Here is a 17,171-nt window from a genome sequence, read left to right as displayed (position 1 = left end):
TTAACAAAAGCTGCATTCTTTTTGGAAGCAGTGATAGTTTGTTCTGCATTTAGTATATATTTGCTGGCTAGATTAGTTTTTGGTTTTTATTCTAATAACAGTTCAACAAAAGGACAGCAGCTGAAATGAAAGTATAAATCAGGGGCCGGGTTAGCTCAGTTGGTAGAGCAGGCGCACATACATAGAGGTTTACTCCTCAACGCAGCGGCCGCTGATTCGACTCCAACCTGCAGCCCTTAGCCGCATGCAATTCCCCTCTCTCTCTTCCCTTTCTTCATCTATCTTATGGAAAAATAAAGGCCTAAAATGCCCCCCAAAAAAAAATCTTTAAAAAAATTAAATTAAAAGAAAGTATAAATCAAATGGGCAGCCATATACACAGCCTTGGCATGGGCTCAAGTCTCGCTACTCCTATGCGCATGATCTCACGTCATTAGTAAGAATCAATACAACCCAAAACATTTAAAATAAATACTTCACAGTTGACAGTTTTAGTGTTATGCTAACTGAACCTAATTGTTTGCCCTGCAAAGTAGAAGTGCTAATGCATTGTAAAAAATAAAAATTAGTTTTGCACATTTATCTCTAAGATATACTTTTTTGTCTGACATGAAAAGACACAAAAAAGAACAATTCAAATAAAACTATTGACTTCTTTTTCCACAGTGTATGACTGAATGATTTAAATATGACAGGAAACCAGTCCATCCTTGTGTGGATATAGATTAAAGCATACTGTATGTGTAGTCATCAAATAGGAGCACTATTAGTTCAACGATGATGCTTTTATCTCACTTAAGATTACCACCACCTTAAGAATTAGGACAGTAATGGTTGCCCTCTGCAGGAAAGACACTAAGGTTTATGCCTACAGCATGTATGGAAGTGGGTATGCCAGCTAGAACATCTGATAGCACTCTACAGGGCAATTTCCTAGAAATTCAAGTTGCTGTGTGCAAATCCAACTTATTCTGTGGACTGATGACGAACTTATCGGTAAGAGTTATGTAAATCCTTCCTTTTGTCCTCCGCTCTTAGTCTGATCAGACCAGGTCTTTTCCTTTGTGGCCATAGTCCATAGCCAAGATAGGGATGTGTCCAAATAAGGCTATTACAGGATCCCATGAAGTCCAGTCCATAAGGAAGACAAGCCAATGTCTCCCTCTTTTAACCAATTGGAGCCTTGGTACAAAGTGCAGTGGGAGGAGAGAAAGAGATAAAGAGAGGAGAAAGGGGCCCAAATACTTTCGCACATAATCGAGGCCACCATGCATCAGTAATCGCTTACAACTGGTTGGGTACACTAAAGCGGCAGGAGGGCCAGAGCAGGACAGGAGGAGGACAATTGCTACACAACTTGAAAAAAAACAAATCCCAGTTAGGAAATTGGCGAAACACCAAAGCCGGACAAAGCTGTAATTGGGGACCTGGGCGGGCAACTAGTTATGGTTGCTTGAGGGTAGCTACAGAAGCCCATCAAATTCTTGGAGACCTCTGGCTCCGTGGTAGCTCTAGTAGGTGAGGCGGGAGGCCTTCATGTTGTAGCAGGGTCTGTCTGTTAGGCCCCCAGTCCCAGAGAACAGGGACAAGCCCTCTGCTTTCTCTAATACAACCTCAAGCTCCTGAAAGTCCTGCAGCCGAGCTACGTCCTTGTCCTGGACAGAAAAGACATTTAAATCAATAACAGATTCACTTGCAAATCATTCATTTTCATGAGAAAACAGTATGAAATTATTTATTGTACAGCAACTATACACATGTCTTTTTCTTTCCCCATACCTTTCTCAACATGGTGTTCGGCAGCTTGCGGATCTTCTCCACGTGCTCAGCACTGATGTCCAACTCGCGGCAACAGACCCTCAGAAGGGAACGATAGGTAAGCTCCTGGCGGTCTAGCTCGACTTCAATGAAGTCATTCTCCCGAGCGTTGGGGTTCTGGATACGCACCTTCAGCACCAACTCTAGAAAAAGGGACCAGAGTGATACCTCTTTAGTGACAAAGATACTGTGTATTTTAATAAGATGAATGTGAGTCACTGCAGAAGATGGGTGTGAAGAAGCAGTGTTCGATTTGTATGCACTAGTCACTATCCACTATTGTCTTGGCTCTTTAATGACTTCTATGGCCGTTTGTCTCAATGCTTTTAATGTTTTATGTAAACCCAACCGGCAGAAAAGGGAACACCCACCAACAACCCTTTCTGGTGTAAAAAGTTGGCTGCCAAAACACAGGCAAATTAGGATGTTGTCATGCCTTCGCTCTGACTGGTTGCTTACCTGAGAACACGTAAGCTTTACCCTGTTCACACATAACTGACTCAAAGTGGAAGGCTTTCTTGCCTCTAATGAGCACAAAGCTTGCAGGTGCATTTAGCCACACGCAGTGACTCACTGGGAGTCCCTACTATGGTTTCCTGGCAACCTCATAGCAACAAAACCACTCCAGGAAGTCCCAGCTTTCAGCCAAGAAATGAACTCCCTTTAAAATCACAACTTGAAATTTTTACTTTTCTGTAGGGCTGGGTACTGAATTCAATACTTCTAAGCACCGACCGAATTGCCACTAACGTATCGGGCATCAAAAAATTCCTAGTCATTCAAAACCAAATTTTCATACCTAAGGAGGAGAACTCGTCAGCATGACCATGCAGCGTGCTTCTCCCAAGATCTAATGATGTTTTGATTGGCGGTCTAACATTACAAATCATAGAGACACATAGGAAAAACTCTACGTTGTGCACAGAGGGGCTCGCGTAGAAGGAGCTGAAAAATAAAAAAAATGTTTGCCATTATGTGTAATGTTGTACTTTATTTTTGTTTTATAAAATTGGCATCGAAAAAAATCATTGTCTAGGAACCGGTATGGACGTCAAGGTATTGGTATCGACCATTTTTAAACAATACCCAGCAGTACTTGTCTGTTTGTGAACATATTAAACAAACAATATGTTATATGTTAATTCATATAATTTAAAGGTGCTGGTTGGCATTTGACTTATGGATAGAGCCAGGCTAATATGTATGATGTAATATGGTGCTTGCCTATCATCATGGTGTGTCGTGTATATGTTAATTTGGGGTTAGAAATATAGGAATACACAATTTCTCTCTCACCTTGCACGTTGACTGGGAAGGTGCTGGTGAAGAAGAAAGGCTGGAAGGCTGGCATGGGCCCACCAGCTTGGCCATAGCTCAGCTGCTGTGGAATAGACTGCTGCCTGCTCATAGTTGGGTTAGCGCTGGCCACCGGGGCCTGGACCTGGCTCCCACTGCTGCTGGCCAAGCTGGGACTGGGAGAGGCCAAGGGAGGCGAGCACATGGTGCCATTATGTGCCACTGCATGCGAGTAGTCGCTATGGTTGACAAGGTGAGGCTCAACTGACAGGTCCATGGGCACTGTGCAGTTAACAACGACATGACTGCGGGATGAGGTCGGGCTGGGTGACACACCATTTTGCTCAGTCACAGGAATGAATTCCCCAGCCTGGGCTTGGCTGTCAGTGGTAGGGTTTGGGGGAGGAGGGGGGCCATCAGAGAGAAGGCTCTGTGATTTCTGAGGCTCATGAGTCGGTGAAAGCGAGGGTGAATCGCTGTGCATATCCTCACCGTGCTCTCCAGAACCATTCTGTGTAAGGTGCTGTGCCAGGATGATCTCTGACCTGTTATCCATCTTGGAGTACATGAAGGCCGGGTTAGACAGGTAGTTTGGGATGATTGGTAACTCAGGCTCCTTGACTTCAGGCACTTCCTCCACTTCAACTGTTGTAATAATGTGCATAAAAAGGAGGATTATTTCCTCAAAAACAGCTCAAAATGATAACCCAATTTTTCACTGTCAAACCATAAACAGCAGTAGATACATTTAGACAATTGCTACCTAGAGTTATAACCTGTACATTACATGTCAATGTATCACATGGACTGTGTATGCAACTGATAAATCACATGCCAGTAAAAACTAAATACTTACATAATATATGATGTGACAGGGAACAAGACAGTAAGAAATGAGTTGTTTACCTCCTAAAAGCCGTTTGATCTCTGGTTTGGATGTAAGTTGTGAGGCCAACTCATCCTTAGCCGTGAGGATTTCTTTGTCTGCTCCATAAGTGAGTAAGTAGGACACTATGTGCTTATGGTTCCTCTTGCAGGCCCAGTGCAGGCATGTCCTTTTCAAAATATTGGAGAGAGAGAGAGAAAACAGTTCAGTGAAACAAAACATTGTGGATATGCTGATAAAATGTCTTTAAGACAGTATATGTTGGAGATCATTTAAGTTTACATTCATATATATATTTAGTATATCAGGTTGTGTATTGAACTAGGAAGTTGGTGCAGAACATGACCATGTTGTGATATCATTTTATTTATATGCTGACAGAATTGTGTTGCATATGGACTTTAGTAATAAAAATCAAGTTATTTTATCTGTGTGTATTGTGTTATTTTAGTCAACAAACGTACTATCTACAATATGTGCCAATGAGAACAGGCATGGCAGTTCCATGACTGGAGCAACCATATGCCAAATCACATTTTATTTGACTTTCCTCCACAGCGACTGGTCTCTGTTGTTTTGGGATGACTGGAATAATGGCACTTTACATTTTAAACCATCCCCAAATAAGCATGGCTAAAAGGTGGCATGTCTGACTGACTAACTAACTAACTAGCCTTGATCTGCCTAATAAGATAACACTGAGCAGCCTGACTCCCTGGAACAACGCACTTGGCTGCACTAAACTTTTCATTAAGCATCAACAACTGATTATTTACAAATCCGTGAATTAAACCAACACTCGTCAACTTACGTTTAACGTGTCGAAGACCACATGCATTCGTCCAAACACTCACCAGCCATTTATTTCATTCTGTGAATTGACGTTTACTCCACTCTCCACTAATGTCCGCACTTCGTCGATATCCCCGATAGCAGACGCCTCTCTCAGTCGCTCCTGTAATTCTTTATCCAACGAAGTGGTGGACATTTTGGGACAGACAACTAGCGCTGCGAGATCATAGGATACGCAAAATCCTCTCGGATTAAGTTGTCAAAACAAATCGCCTAACGATGTCCCTACCGATGGCACAAAAGTCCACTAAAAATAGACTTGTCAGCTAACATTAGCTACCCGGCTAATCTTTCCTACTGGCGAGCTCAACGAGATGCTAGTAGTCTTTGGTGCTAGCTTGTGGCAGCAGATCGCTTCGGCTAATGCAACTTCTGGTCGAGTCTTTGGGGTTCACAATACAGGTCCCGTCCTCGCCATTTATCTCTGCTGATTAATCGCGTTATAGTACAACTACCGACACTCAGAGCACGCATTCAATCAATCAGTGGTGTCGGAGTTCCGTCACTGGGCTGCCAAAAACATCACCGCCTCATCGGGGGGCATCTTTAGATGTAACAACAGTGAGCACAAATGTTAGTTCCCATATGAATACTCTCAATTATCTTGAGCGTTTTGTTGCCACTTGATTTTATGTAAAATGATGTGACATAATCCAGTCCAGAATTTCATAACTCTGGTAATTAAAAAGTGAATACATTGTTATAAACAGACAACCACACAGCAAACAGAGAGCACGAGAGAAAGCGCGAGAGAGAGAGCGCGAGAGAGAGAGGTTACTGGTAGCTAACCATGCAGCCAGTGGATAATAATTAAGAAAAAGTATTATGTCAATACCATAAACTGATGATCATTCAACTTCTACTTCCGGTTCAGTGGCGAAACGGGCTTACTGCCATGGATGTGCTACTACCGGACTGGTTGATCGGTTGAACCATAAACGGGCGGCGTTGTTACAGCGTCTGCCATTTTGATTACAAGTACCTTGCGCGCAATACATGGTGTCAACTGGCTCTTCAGGATATATAGCAGTTCTTTAAATCAAGGCTACAATCTTGTAGGCAAAATGCTCTCAGCAGCCCAGTTACTCGATGAGTTGATGGGCCGAGATAGAAATTTGGCCCCTGACGAGAAGCGATGCAACGTGCGATGGGACGACGAAAGCGTAAGTTAGCATTCTAGCTAACGTTAGCCTAGCTAGTCATGATTAGTGATAAGCTAACATACCGTTAGCTAGCTAAGATAATTTTAATCATAGTATGCGGGAGTTGGCTAAACCAAGCCATCTGTTATTAGTAGAGATTTCAAGGGTAAGGTACGAAATTGTTAACTTAGCTGGCATTTTGAGTGTTGTCCAGGTACCTGTGTTAGTACAATTAGCACCAGAGTTTGCTAATGCTAATGGAATTTTTATCGGCTCACAATGCGGCGTTATAGACGTCTGCCCTGTTTTAGCGTTAGCTTTAAGTGTGAGTTATTGTATTACTAATTATTAGCGCTATATCCTGCATTGATATGTGTAGATAGTTAGCTATCTAACTGGTAACTTGAGACATAGCAATTACATGTTAGTGTTGAATCCACTTGATCCAGTTAGCATACGTTAACGTTACATGCTATGGTCTGATTTGAAGATTCCAATACGAATTTTGTCTAAAATAGTGCAACGTCTGTTTTCTTTTCAAGAAGGTCTGTCGGTACTATTTGTGTGGCTTCTGCCCAGCTGAGCTATTCACAAACACCCGCTCTGACTTGGGTAAGTGAAGTATTTGTGTGTGTGTAAAAAAAGCAGTAACTGACGTCATATAGGAGGATAATAAAGTTTTGCAATTCTTTTCCAGGCCCTTGTGAGAAAATCCATGATGAAAATCTCAGAATAACGTAAGTTTAGATTGTGGTTTTTAACAAAAGTTGTGTATGTCTTGATATAGCCACCTAATAGAACTAATGAACGGCCTCCATACCACTGTGTCCAGGTATGAGAAGAGCTCTCGGTTCATGAAGGAGGGCTATGAGCGGGACTTCCTGCGCTATTTGCAGTCGCTCCTGGCTGAGGTGGAACGTCGGATTCGTAGAGGGCATGCCCGACTTGCACTTTCCCAGGCTCAGCAGAATGCAGGGGTTTGTACTTATGGTTTTGTTACATTGTTCTGTAGGAGTGTTAGAAAAAATTGACCAATGTAAGAAACAAAATTCTTATCTTCTAAGATTCTGAATCAGTTCACAAATTCCCTATAAAATAACCTAGATGATGCCTAATATCAGACTAATTTGTCATTGTACAGTATTGGACTAGTTCCCAAAAGTGGCAGCAATGCTCGGACTGCGAGTACTTGCTGTCAGCTGACCCGGCTTGATGGCACCCGTCAATGTTGTAGTATTCATTTTTACGTTGTCTCAGACAAACCAGACTCGGGATTTTGTTTCAAGACCACACCTGTAGGGATATCACTAAACTGCCTGTCCATTGTCTGATTTTATTTGGATATTTAAATCGATAGTGGAACCGCCCCCTCACTTGGGTGAGAGATAGCAATGTGACAAAGAAAATACTGCCTTTCCTGACTATCAGCAGACAGTACATTGCTTTAGGCACGCTTATTTTGAGGGTTACCGTCTGTCTTAGATTTGCGTTTGTCTTTTTTTTTTACATTATTGCAATCCATTGATAAAACCTTTTTTCAAATCTAAAAACTCCATAATTGTATACACACTTTACTCTGCTTTTATGTCATACTTTGGCACACTGGAGTAGATTCTGAAATTCGCACCCCTATGTACTGAATTGAGAATTGATCTTGAATCGGGAATCATTTTAAATCACATCATAAGACACTAAAATATTCACACCCCTATTTTTCTGTAACCCATGTTTTTTGCGTTGTTGTTTTTGGCCCCAGTTGTCACATAAACGTAGTTACCTTAGTACATCTTTCTATCATCTTAAGGTACAATGGAAAGGATGGGGAATAATTGATAACGCCTGTGTGTTTCCTACCTGAGATACAATGTTTTTGTTTTTTCCAGGGTCCTGGTCCATCAGGAAAGAATGAGGAGAAGGTCCAGGTTCTAACCGAGAAAATTGAAGACCTAGTTTTACAGGTTTGTAAAAACTATGTTTAAATAAGTGACAAGTTTTTTTTCCTAATTGTGACTGCATTGTGATAAAATGGTTGATGTGACTATTCTTTGTTTTGCTCTGGCTCAGATTGAGGAGCTGGGATCGGAGGGCAGAGTGGAGGAGGCCCAGGGAATGATGAAGCTGGTGGAGCAGCTGAAGGAGGAGAGGGAGCTGCTGAGCTCCACCCCCTCGGTGAGTCGGCTTCCTCCGGGCCGGCCGGCCCACAGACTGCTCAGTATAATAGTCACTGCTCACGTAATGCTAGCTGTCAGCAAACATGTTTTGTTCTTGTTAAAGTCAAACTAAGCTTGGACTAAAAATGATTCAACCAGTCCCATCCAAAATAAGCATCCTGATTATCATTTTTTTGTCCTATATGCCATAACTGTGCAAATTGGACATGCAGTTATCCTCTGAGGCAGAAATATATTACTTATTACAATGTTTTATGTCGTTACTTGTTATTCAGACTATCGAGAGCTTTGCAGCCCAGGAGAAACAGATGGAGGTGTGTGAGGTGTGTGGGGCCTTCCTCATTGTTGGTGATGCACAGTCCCGAGTGGACGACCACTTGATGGGCAAACAACACATGGGCTACGCCAAGATTAAATCCACTGTGGAGGAGCTCAAGGTAACATGGTTATATGATTTGTGTCTATTCAAAGCCATGGTACATTGTACAGTGCAGTGTTTCCTGGCAGTGGGGGGGGATATATAGTCCCAAAAAACCTCGTGAAATATATTTACGTATATATTGTGATTTTTATTTTTTGTGACAATTTTTAAAATTGCTTCTTTCTGGGATAATATGTATGTATGTATGTATGTATGTATGTATGTGTGTATATATATATATATATATATATATCTATATCTATATATACATATATACATACATACATACATAGTGGGTGTGTAGTATGTATGTGTGTGTGTGTGTGTATATATATATTATATCTATATATATATATATATATATATATATATATATATATATATATATATATATATATATATATATATATATATATATATATATATATAAAAAGATTTTAACCAATGATTCACCTAAATACATTCTGTTTTATATGGTACGGCCGACAGGGGCTACATCATATTCGTTTCATCTCTAGTCTGGCTGACATGTCGTGCATTCTTTTTCGATAACAATTAGTTTTTAGAAATGTCTGATATGTCTCTAAAAGTGTGTTAATCAACTTTTGATTTTAATAAAGAAGGAAAAGAAAACTGCAACACTCAATACTATCGAATCGCAGTATTTCTAGAGTCGCAGTAAATGAAAATCGCAATGCAGATCGAATCGGCACCCGTGTATCGTGTAATAATTGAATCTGGGGGGGAAAGCACATCGTCTCAGCCCTAATTATTTTTGTCCCCTACTTTTAAACAATGTGAGTGATCTACAGTCCATTATACCACCTAACCTATTTTTGATTTTAGCTCTGGTCTAAAAATGTATTGATCAACTTGTCGTAATTAACATGTGGGCTCTTGCTTATTTACTCTCAGGAGAAACTACGTCGTCGCTCAGAGGACCCTCCAGGTGAAAGCCCAGCGCTCAAGAAGGACAGAGAAGACCGTGAGCGCGAGAGGGAGGAAAGAGAGAAAAAGCGCAAAGAGGAGGAAGAGAAGGAGAAGGAAAGGGAGAAGGAGCGTGAAAAGGAGAGGGAACGAGAGAGAGAGCGGGAGCGCGAGAAGGAGAGAGACCGAGAGCGAGATAGAGATAGAGACAGGGAGAGGGACCGGGACCGCAGGGCACGGCGAAGCAACTCTAACAGTCGCCACTCCAGTCGAGCATCAGACAGGAAGAGGAGCAGATCCCGAGATCGCCGCAGGTCCAGGAGCAGAGACAAGGAAAGGGAGAGGGAACGCAAACGCAGCAGGTATGGCTGACTCCCATGTACCTCATTGAACTCCATGTTCCTGGTGGTCTAAAAACAGCCATGTGTGACAATAAAAGCACTGTCGCCTGGATCCGCAACGGAATGAGGCACCAGTCCAGAATCAGCTGAATAGTTTACTCATTTCCTTACTAACCTATACCCCTCCCTGTCTTTATAGGAGCCGGGACAGGGACAGGGAGAGAAAGCGCAGCCGTGAGCGCTCTGACAGAAAGCGTCGCTCCCGCAGTCGTGACAAGAGGAGGTCGCGCAGCTCGGAGCGCAAATCTCACCGCCATCGCAGCCGCAGCAAGGACAGGGACAGAGAGGAGAAGAAAGACAGGGATAGAGAGCGGTCATCCAAAGACAAAGGTGAGGACTTAGAAATGTTTTTTGTTGGTCTGACCATTAGGCTTCAAGAGTGTGCAGACTTCTAATAGAACACTGTTAAACCACAAACCTAACTGTACCCAGGACAGTTGTCCACCATGGAGAGAAGGTTACTCTTTGGTTGAGGTGTATAGAAATTGGCTTTTGAGGCTTTCATTGTTGCCACCGTAATCAGCGTCCACATCGGTATTCAAATAGCCCATGAAATAAGGATAGGGTCCCAAATTATTAATTTTTGCATTAACCTTTATCATAATGAGTTATTCTTAGACAGAGCGCTGTTTGTTGTGTGGTGCAGTGCTGTCACAGTTTCCTAAATTGATAGACAGACAAACAGACAGACATGTCACAGCCTGCCTCACTTCATCCTGGCACCTAGCCTGAGCTATCATCTAATGTTACCAGCACCAAAACTGAAAGTTTGACGACGCAAGGCTAGCAGTTCGGCTGCACCTATCGGCATGCATGATGTCTAAAGATTCAGGCTTCTGGAATCATTTTTGAAATGTAGGAAGATGACTCCCAAAAACTTGAATGCCAGATATGCCAAAGCAAACTGGCATATCCCAAATCTCCAAAGTCTTTGGCAAATCACCTGAAAACTGTAACAGTTTAGCCTTGGTGAAGTATGATTGCCAGGCCTTTTAAATTAGATGTGTAAACATATTTGTTTTTATATTTTACAAGTATAATTTATTTGATGCGTAAATGTCTCTGCCGCCTGTCAGCAGCTGCAGGGCGGAGAGCTCTCAATATATTCATATTCTTCCCACTGAAGCCCCAAAAGTGATATGCGAGACAGACTTAATATAAATGTATGTTTTCCCAGACCGTAAGGTAACGGAGGAGAGGAGCAGCTCTAAGAAAGACAAACACTCTGACGGCGATACAGCTGCCATCAAGGCTTCGTCAGAAGCGGAACCGATGGAGACAGAGGCGGCTGCCTCTGCCTCCCCTCTGCTTAACGGCCAGCAAGAGCTCCTCCATTCTGAAGGTGACACTCAGTCCAATTAAAACTGATCTGATAGGACCTCAGATCAGACTCAGGTAAGTGCGTCCTCCTCCTCACTTCCCCCTGGCTCTCAAACCAACCCCTCCACCCTCCCATACCCCCACCTCTCCCATCTCCCCTGCCTACCCTCTCACCCTACCTCTCCCACCCTGTTTACGTTCAGTTCAATGCCTATGATTTTGTGTTATGTACTGTGTGCATATATCTTTATCCTGTTTTCGAGTAGTGCATCATAAGTATGCACTGAAGATGAAGGACTAGGCCTGATGAATGAGAAGAAAATAGAAAACATTCACACAAAGCCAAGAGGGAAAGGCCAGTGTAGCCCTGAGCAAACATGCCCGGAGGTACCCCTCGTTTTATATCGGTTTTTGCTCCTTTGTAGATGTATTTTTGTCTTTGTGGACAAAATGGCAGAAAAAACATTAACTATTCCAATAACTTACCTGCCTGTATTTGTTTTTTTTTGTTTGTTATTTACTAAGTAGGAAAATGTAGTAAATTTTGACTTGCTGAGATATTCAGCCACTGTGTGTATACATTTTATCTCTTGCTCATATGTAAACACACAGACACACTTTCAGCTATCGTCAAAGGTGTATGTGGAAAAACAAGCCATTTATTTTTCCATAATCATAACTCAAATGCCATGGATTTGTTGTCCAGCTTACTGTGCCTGATAATGCCATGCAGTGTGTGTTTGGGGGGTGTTTATAGCACCGGGGGCCTTACGTAACTAACTAACTGGAGGGTAGGGTTTATCAAATGAATTGCAGCTGACTTCCATACCTCACACAGCGTTGGTGTTGTGAGCGAGACCACATGAGAAAAGGGCAAATTAAAAATCATGGATACTCTGACTGTCAAACTGTGCAGGTACTCACCCCAGGTACTCCTTTCTCTACCCACATCCATTTCTGAATGCTGTTGCCTGTCAGAAAAACAATTCTGTACTTCTCCAAAACATGAACTTGAAAGCTTGAATTTGTTTTTGTTTTTTTGTTTTTTTATTTGCTAACTTTCAAATATGTTTGGGGGAAAGGTAATTTTTTAGAAATGTCAGAGGGACACATTTTTTAAAATGCAAATAATGCACAGACAGCCTGCTTGATATACTTATTCCAACTGCTAAAACTGTCACTGATGTGTATATTTCCCCATTGTGTCGTCCAGGAACAGTTTTGTTAGGATATTTTTATTGTCACATTTGTTCAGTTTTTCTCCATCCTTAATTGGTCGTTGAATCCGGTGGAAAAAATAGTCAAGTGCACTTTTGCATTGGTGTAAGGAATATCAAACAGGTTCGTCACTGTTTTTTAAATGGTAGGGCCAAAAGTGGAGCTTTTTTGTAATGAGCTTAGTGTACAGGTCTGCTCAAAATAGTATTTAAAATACATGCAGTTGAATAAAAGTATTGCTATATTTTGGCAAAATGATATTATTGTGCTGGTATATGGTTAGTATGTGTGCATTATTAGCAGTGTCCCTTGTTTATGATCTACACCTTCCTCTGTGGCTAAATTGAGGGATATGTTTGACTATTTGCCTTTAAATAGAAGCTAGTGTTGCTCCAGTAGCAGCAGTTGTTGCTTCAAGCACTTGTTGTGGGACCTTTGCTAACATTGCATTTTGTGAACATTTTTGTGAACAGGGGAAGCTGGGATATCTGGTGGAGGAAGAAGTGGAAGAGCGCACCCATCCTTTACCTGAACCTGACACATCGCTGCTTAAAAACAAGGTGAACCACAAGTGTGTAGTGGCTTATTTAAAAACATGAACCTAACGTGTGTAAATGAGGGGAGAGGGAAAAAAATTAATTGATTTTCATGTTCCATGTTTCTTTTGTCTGGATGAGGGTAGTTTGTGGTTCATCTGATGTATTTCTTGGTCTAGATGTCAGTCAGGCATCACGTTGAATACCAAACTTTGAGAAGTTCATTATGGGGTTTTGTGTTATTTAGAAAATCTTTACACATCCTCCTTGTTTCTTGGCATTTAGTTAAAAAATAAAATAAAAAAAACAGTGCTTGTGGTTTGTTTTGGTTTGTCAGGTTCCACGTCACTCCCTGACCTTCTTTTTAAAATGTCCGTTGAAAGCGTATGTACAATATTAAGTCCAATGACAAGTCGTGTCTTTTTTTTCTCCACTTAGCGCTCACTTTGGTTGCTCTTGTCCCCTTGTAAAATATACTGATTTAATTATGATCACAACATTTCGAAGACTGAAGATTTGTTTAATTTTTCCTCTGATTTTAATGTCCATGTTGTCTCCATGAATAAAAGTAAAAACTTGTCAAGGTTGTGTTGATTTATTTCCCATCATCGGGACTGTCTACCAGGACAAAAATGTCATTTCTTTTATTCAAGCAAAAAAAAAAAACACGCTAAATGGGAGACCGTGAATAAATAAGATGGTGAAGTGTCTCTTAGCAAGTTGAGTAACAACCAGACTTCTGTGGTGTCTATCCTGCATTTTGGTCTTCCCATAGAAGGGGAATGTAAGCGGCAACAGATTGTGCTACTAGCAACTGCGGGAGGTGCATATGTATGACACGCCGGCTTGTATGCCGTTATTGGTGCGTTGTCAAGACGCTTACTCTCTTTTTAACGTGTTTATCAACGGCATTTGGCCTCCATGGACTTACATTAGCTTCCAATTGCATTTGAATTTCTGCCATAGCAAGTAGTGTATAAGTGCAAAATCCGTTTAAGGAGGGTGGTGGTGGTTGGGTAAAACACAGGACTTTCACCTAGAATGGTGATCGTGTCCCACGTGTCGTGTTTCCTTCATGTCACGTTTCCTAAACTCAACAGTCGCTTTACTAAAGCCAACCCGCATGTCACGTTTCCTAAACTCAACAGTTGCTTTAGACTCGGGATAACACACCAGCGGCGTGTATGTGTATAGAGCGCAGACATACATGCGTACAGGTAACACGCCACTTGGCTTAAGAAAGTTGGCGTGTAGGTTAATGCAATGTCATGTTGGTAATACTTAGAATTCCTCATGGTGGAGACTGAAACTACGTACTATAGCTTTAAAGTTAGAAACGTGTTTTGCTTAATATATTTGGTTCCTAGGCAGAGAGTGGTAATTATTAAAAGACAAACGGCTGCAGTATGCCATCTCATTATCCTGTGTTGATATAAAACTACAAACTATCCCATTTAGGTTTTTGTTCATTGATAAAGCACCTGTGCATTTTTTAGATGCGCATTTAATGAGAAGCTTTTGTGGTCTCAAGTGTAAAAAAAATGCACAACAGTTGCATCATTATGCAGAGTTATGCAAACTCTAATATGTAATTTGTCAAATAGCAACCAGTTCATGAACTGCAAAAAGCCTCCCTGGTATAATATCTTCATCTTGCTGCATTTGTTAGTCTGTGGATATTCATGCATAGATTATAATAAGAATTTGCCCCTCCAGCTAGCTTCTTATTCCTCTTGTAATTGATTGAGAAAACTGCAGAAGTATCCTGTTACTGCCAACCTAACAAGCAAGATCGGGATGCATAAGGTAAAGTGTATTCTGGCTGAAAGCCATTTTCCTCAATTCAAGTTTAATTAATCAGCTTGAAGAAGCTTCTTGCACATAAATCCTTGACACTGACGTGAGTGTGCTCTCTTGCTAAAAAAGTCACTGGAGAAAGAAACGGTGACTAGCATTAACATCCTGTGCTACTGGACTTTAGGTATACTTAACTTACGTTCAGCTTTTACTCACATAAAGACAAGTTGTTAGTGTGTGCCTACATACAAAGCCTTGTGTTTTTCCTTAGTACTGACCTTTCTAAACCAGGTGCCCGTGGAGAAGACAGCAGGAGTTTGATCTTCATTTGGGTGTAATTAATAGCTACTGCATGGTTTACAACTGACATCCTGCATCTTAACCACTGACTAAAGTAAAGCCAAGACAAAAACCACACATATGTTTCAACTCTTAAATGTACTATCCCACTTGGTGGTATGAGAGCTTCAGATGGTGTTACAGATTAATAACCAATTGAAGGCGAGACAAAAAGACTTATCATTAAGTGACCAGTGTACAGCAGTAGCAGTTACTGTGTTTAATAAACTGAACAGCCATCCTTACTGCCTCACCTACGTTCAAAACTACTTACCAGGTTATGAGTGGGATTGTGAAGTTTAAAATTTTAACTATTCAATCTTATCTTCCTAAACGGAAAAGGCTTGTAATTAAAACTGTCCTTGTCATCCTTTGGCAACATTTTTGTTTTGCACCAGGATTCCTGTTGTCAGTGGGGAAATTCCAGTTTTAAATAGTCTCAATAGAGTTCAATTAATGTAAATAAATAGCTTTTGGTGTTTGTGTATTTCGCAAGCAAATTATCCATCAATTACAACCATGCTTGATTGTGCAGTTGGACTGGCCCAGCCAGCTGTGACCTCTGTCTCTCCCTTGCTCAGTATTCTGCTGAGTCATCGCCTGAGCCTCTTGGCTCATACACTAGTCATGAAAAAATTAGGCTTCCTCCAGTCCCAGAACACCAGATAATCAGGTGCGCTTCAGATGGTCAATGGTCCGTTGACTTCTAGGACTGAAGCTGTAATATGGAATAATGACCCATGGAGGGGAAGGCCCTGGTTTGAGAGCCAGACACAGTGCTCATTTGGAAAGATGGATTGGCACCAGGCAGCAACAGATATGCATGGTTAGGAGCTGGAGTCATGGGGCAAGTTGGACTAATGAACTGACTTAGAACTGAGGATTGTACTTTAAAATGTTGAATCTTGTTTTAGGTATTCATTTACCACAGAGCATTTGCATCACTAAACAGCAGGTGGCAGTATGTACTTATTTTAAAAGGAAAGGCCACAAAGTGTGAGGCAGTGGCCCCACAGCAGTGCAGACACAGTATTTCTTGAGACATATTATTGTATGCAGAGAGGAACCCTGAGAACATTAAATTACTTAAAACAGTTTCACACTCAGGCAACATTAACACCCCATTCTCTCTGCAACACAATCTGTACATGTCATTAGGAAAGTCGTATTTCCCCAGGGTAAGAGTTGCAGCTAGTGGAAAAACAGAGGGAACAAACAACAGGAAGATAGTGAGCTGAAATGGCAGGGGAAATGAAAAAGTGATAGAGCAAGAAATGAAGGGAGAGAGCTCGATGTGATGCTAAATAACCAGGGTGAAAAAAGGATAATGGAGACAGATAGTCTTCTCTTTTCTCTACTTTTACTCTTTTTTTCACATGGACACACAGTCAATCGCAAGTGAAGGTCGAGAGGGAGAGCAGCATGTAGATTATACAGCAGAGGAGGCAATTCATCAGTGCTGTCAGCGTGCTGTCTGATTAATGATCTAAACTCCAACACACACTCACAGCTTATGTCAGCTGTCAGTCATTTTCTGCCTTTAGGAATATAATTTCCCCTAAAGGCATCTGTCACTTGTGCTGAGCTAGTAGGCTACCCATTGCTCCTTGCTCACTAGTATTCAATCTTAGAGTTTATTTATATTATTTTAGGCGATGTAGTGATTCAGGTATCCTTACAAGACACTGCATAACTACTCAAACTGCTGCATCGTGTTCTTAATACGGTTGCAAGTCTGAGTTGTTAATTTTTTACATACGCCAAACGTTTTTCAATAGCAATTCAATCTGTCACACGCAGTTGTCGCACCAATCAGCTTTTTTTCTTGGAGCCACCTTTAATTCCCAGCACTCCCACCATCATTCATGTTCAGTACGTGTTAAATCCAATGGCCGTTGTAGTGCTTCACTATCTTGTGCAGCAAGACACCAACATGTCACCTTGCAATGGCTGCAAATCCACCACTGTGGACAATCTACACAACAAGAATATTAGCAGGTTAATGAATTAAAGCTGTGTTTTTTTGTTGGGCAAAATTTCTATAATT

General features: G+C 41.4%; 2 protein-coding genes across 3 annotated transcripts; one reads left to right on the top strand and one right to left on the bottom strand.

Moving 5' to 3' along the window:
• Positions 1-601: 601 nt before the first annotated feature.
• On the bottom strand, positions 602-5,463 carry ankrd40 (ankyrin repeat domain 40). Its single transcript, XM_032536981.1, has 5 exons — positions 4,855-5,463; positions 4,021-4,169; positions 3,115-3,759; positions 1,780-1,961; positions 602-1,655 (listed from the first exon to the last, which is right to left on the bottom strand). The coding sequence occupies exons 1-5, from the start codon at positions 4,986-4,988 to the stop codon at positions 1,512-1,514; spliced, it is 1,254 nt and encodes a 417-aa protein (XP_032392872.1). The 5' UTR covers positions 4,989-5,463; the 3' UTR covers positions 602-1,511.
• Positions 5,464-5,750: 287 nt separating this feature from the next.
• Positions 5,751-13,316, top strand: luc7l3 (LUC7-like 3 pre-mRNA splicing factor). 2 transcript variants are annotated; one of them, XM_032536979.1, is made up of 11 exons: positions 5,751-6,015; positions 6,537-6,606; positions 6,692-6,731; positions 6,827-6,971; positions 7,878-7,952; positions 8,059-8,163; positions 8,441-8,602; positions 9,502-9,875; positions 10,054-10,244; positions 11,092-11,309; positions 12,926-13,288. In XM_032536979.1, the coding sequence occupies exons 1-10, from the start codon at positions 5,917-5,919 to the stop codon at positions 11,274-11,276; spliced, it is 1,446 nt and encodes a 481-aa protein (XP_032392870.1). In that variant the 5' UTR covers positions 5,751-5,916; the 3' UTR covers positions 11,277-11,309; positions 12,926-13,288. The 2 variants fall into 2 exon arrangements, with proteins under 2 accessions (XP_032392870.1, XP_032392871.1); XM_032536980.1 differs by having other exon boundaries at positions 5,758-6,015; positions 6,540-6,606; positions 11,092-13,316.
• Positions 13,317-17,171: the final 3,855 nt, after the last annotated feature.

The sequence above is a fragment of the Etheostoma spectabile genome, chromosome 15 (assembly GCF_008692095.1).
Source record: "Etheostoma spectabile isolate EspeVRDwgs_2016 chromosome 15, UIUC_Espe_1.0, whole genome shotgun sequence".
Classification (NCBI taxonomy): domain Eukaryota; kingdom Metazoa; phylum Chordata; class Actinopteri; order Perciformes; family Percidae; genus Etheostoma; species Etheostoma spectabile.
This window is presented reverse-complemented; position numbering and strand designations above follow the sequence as displayed.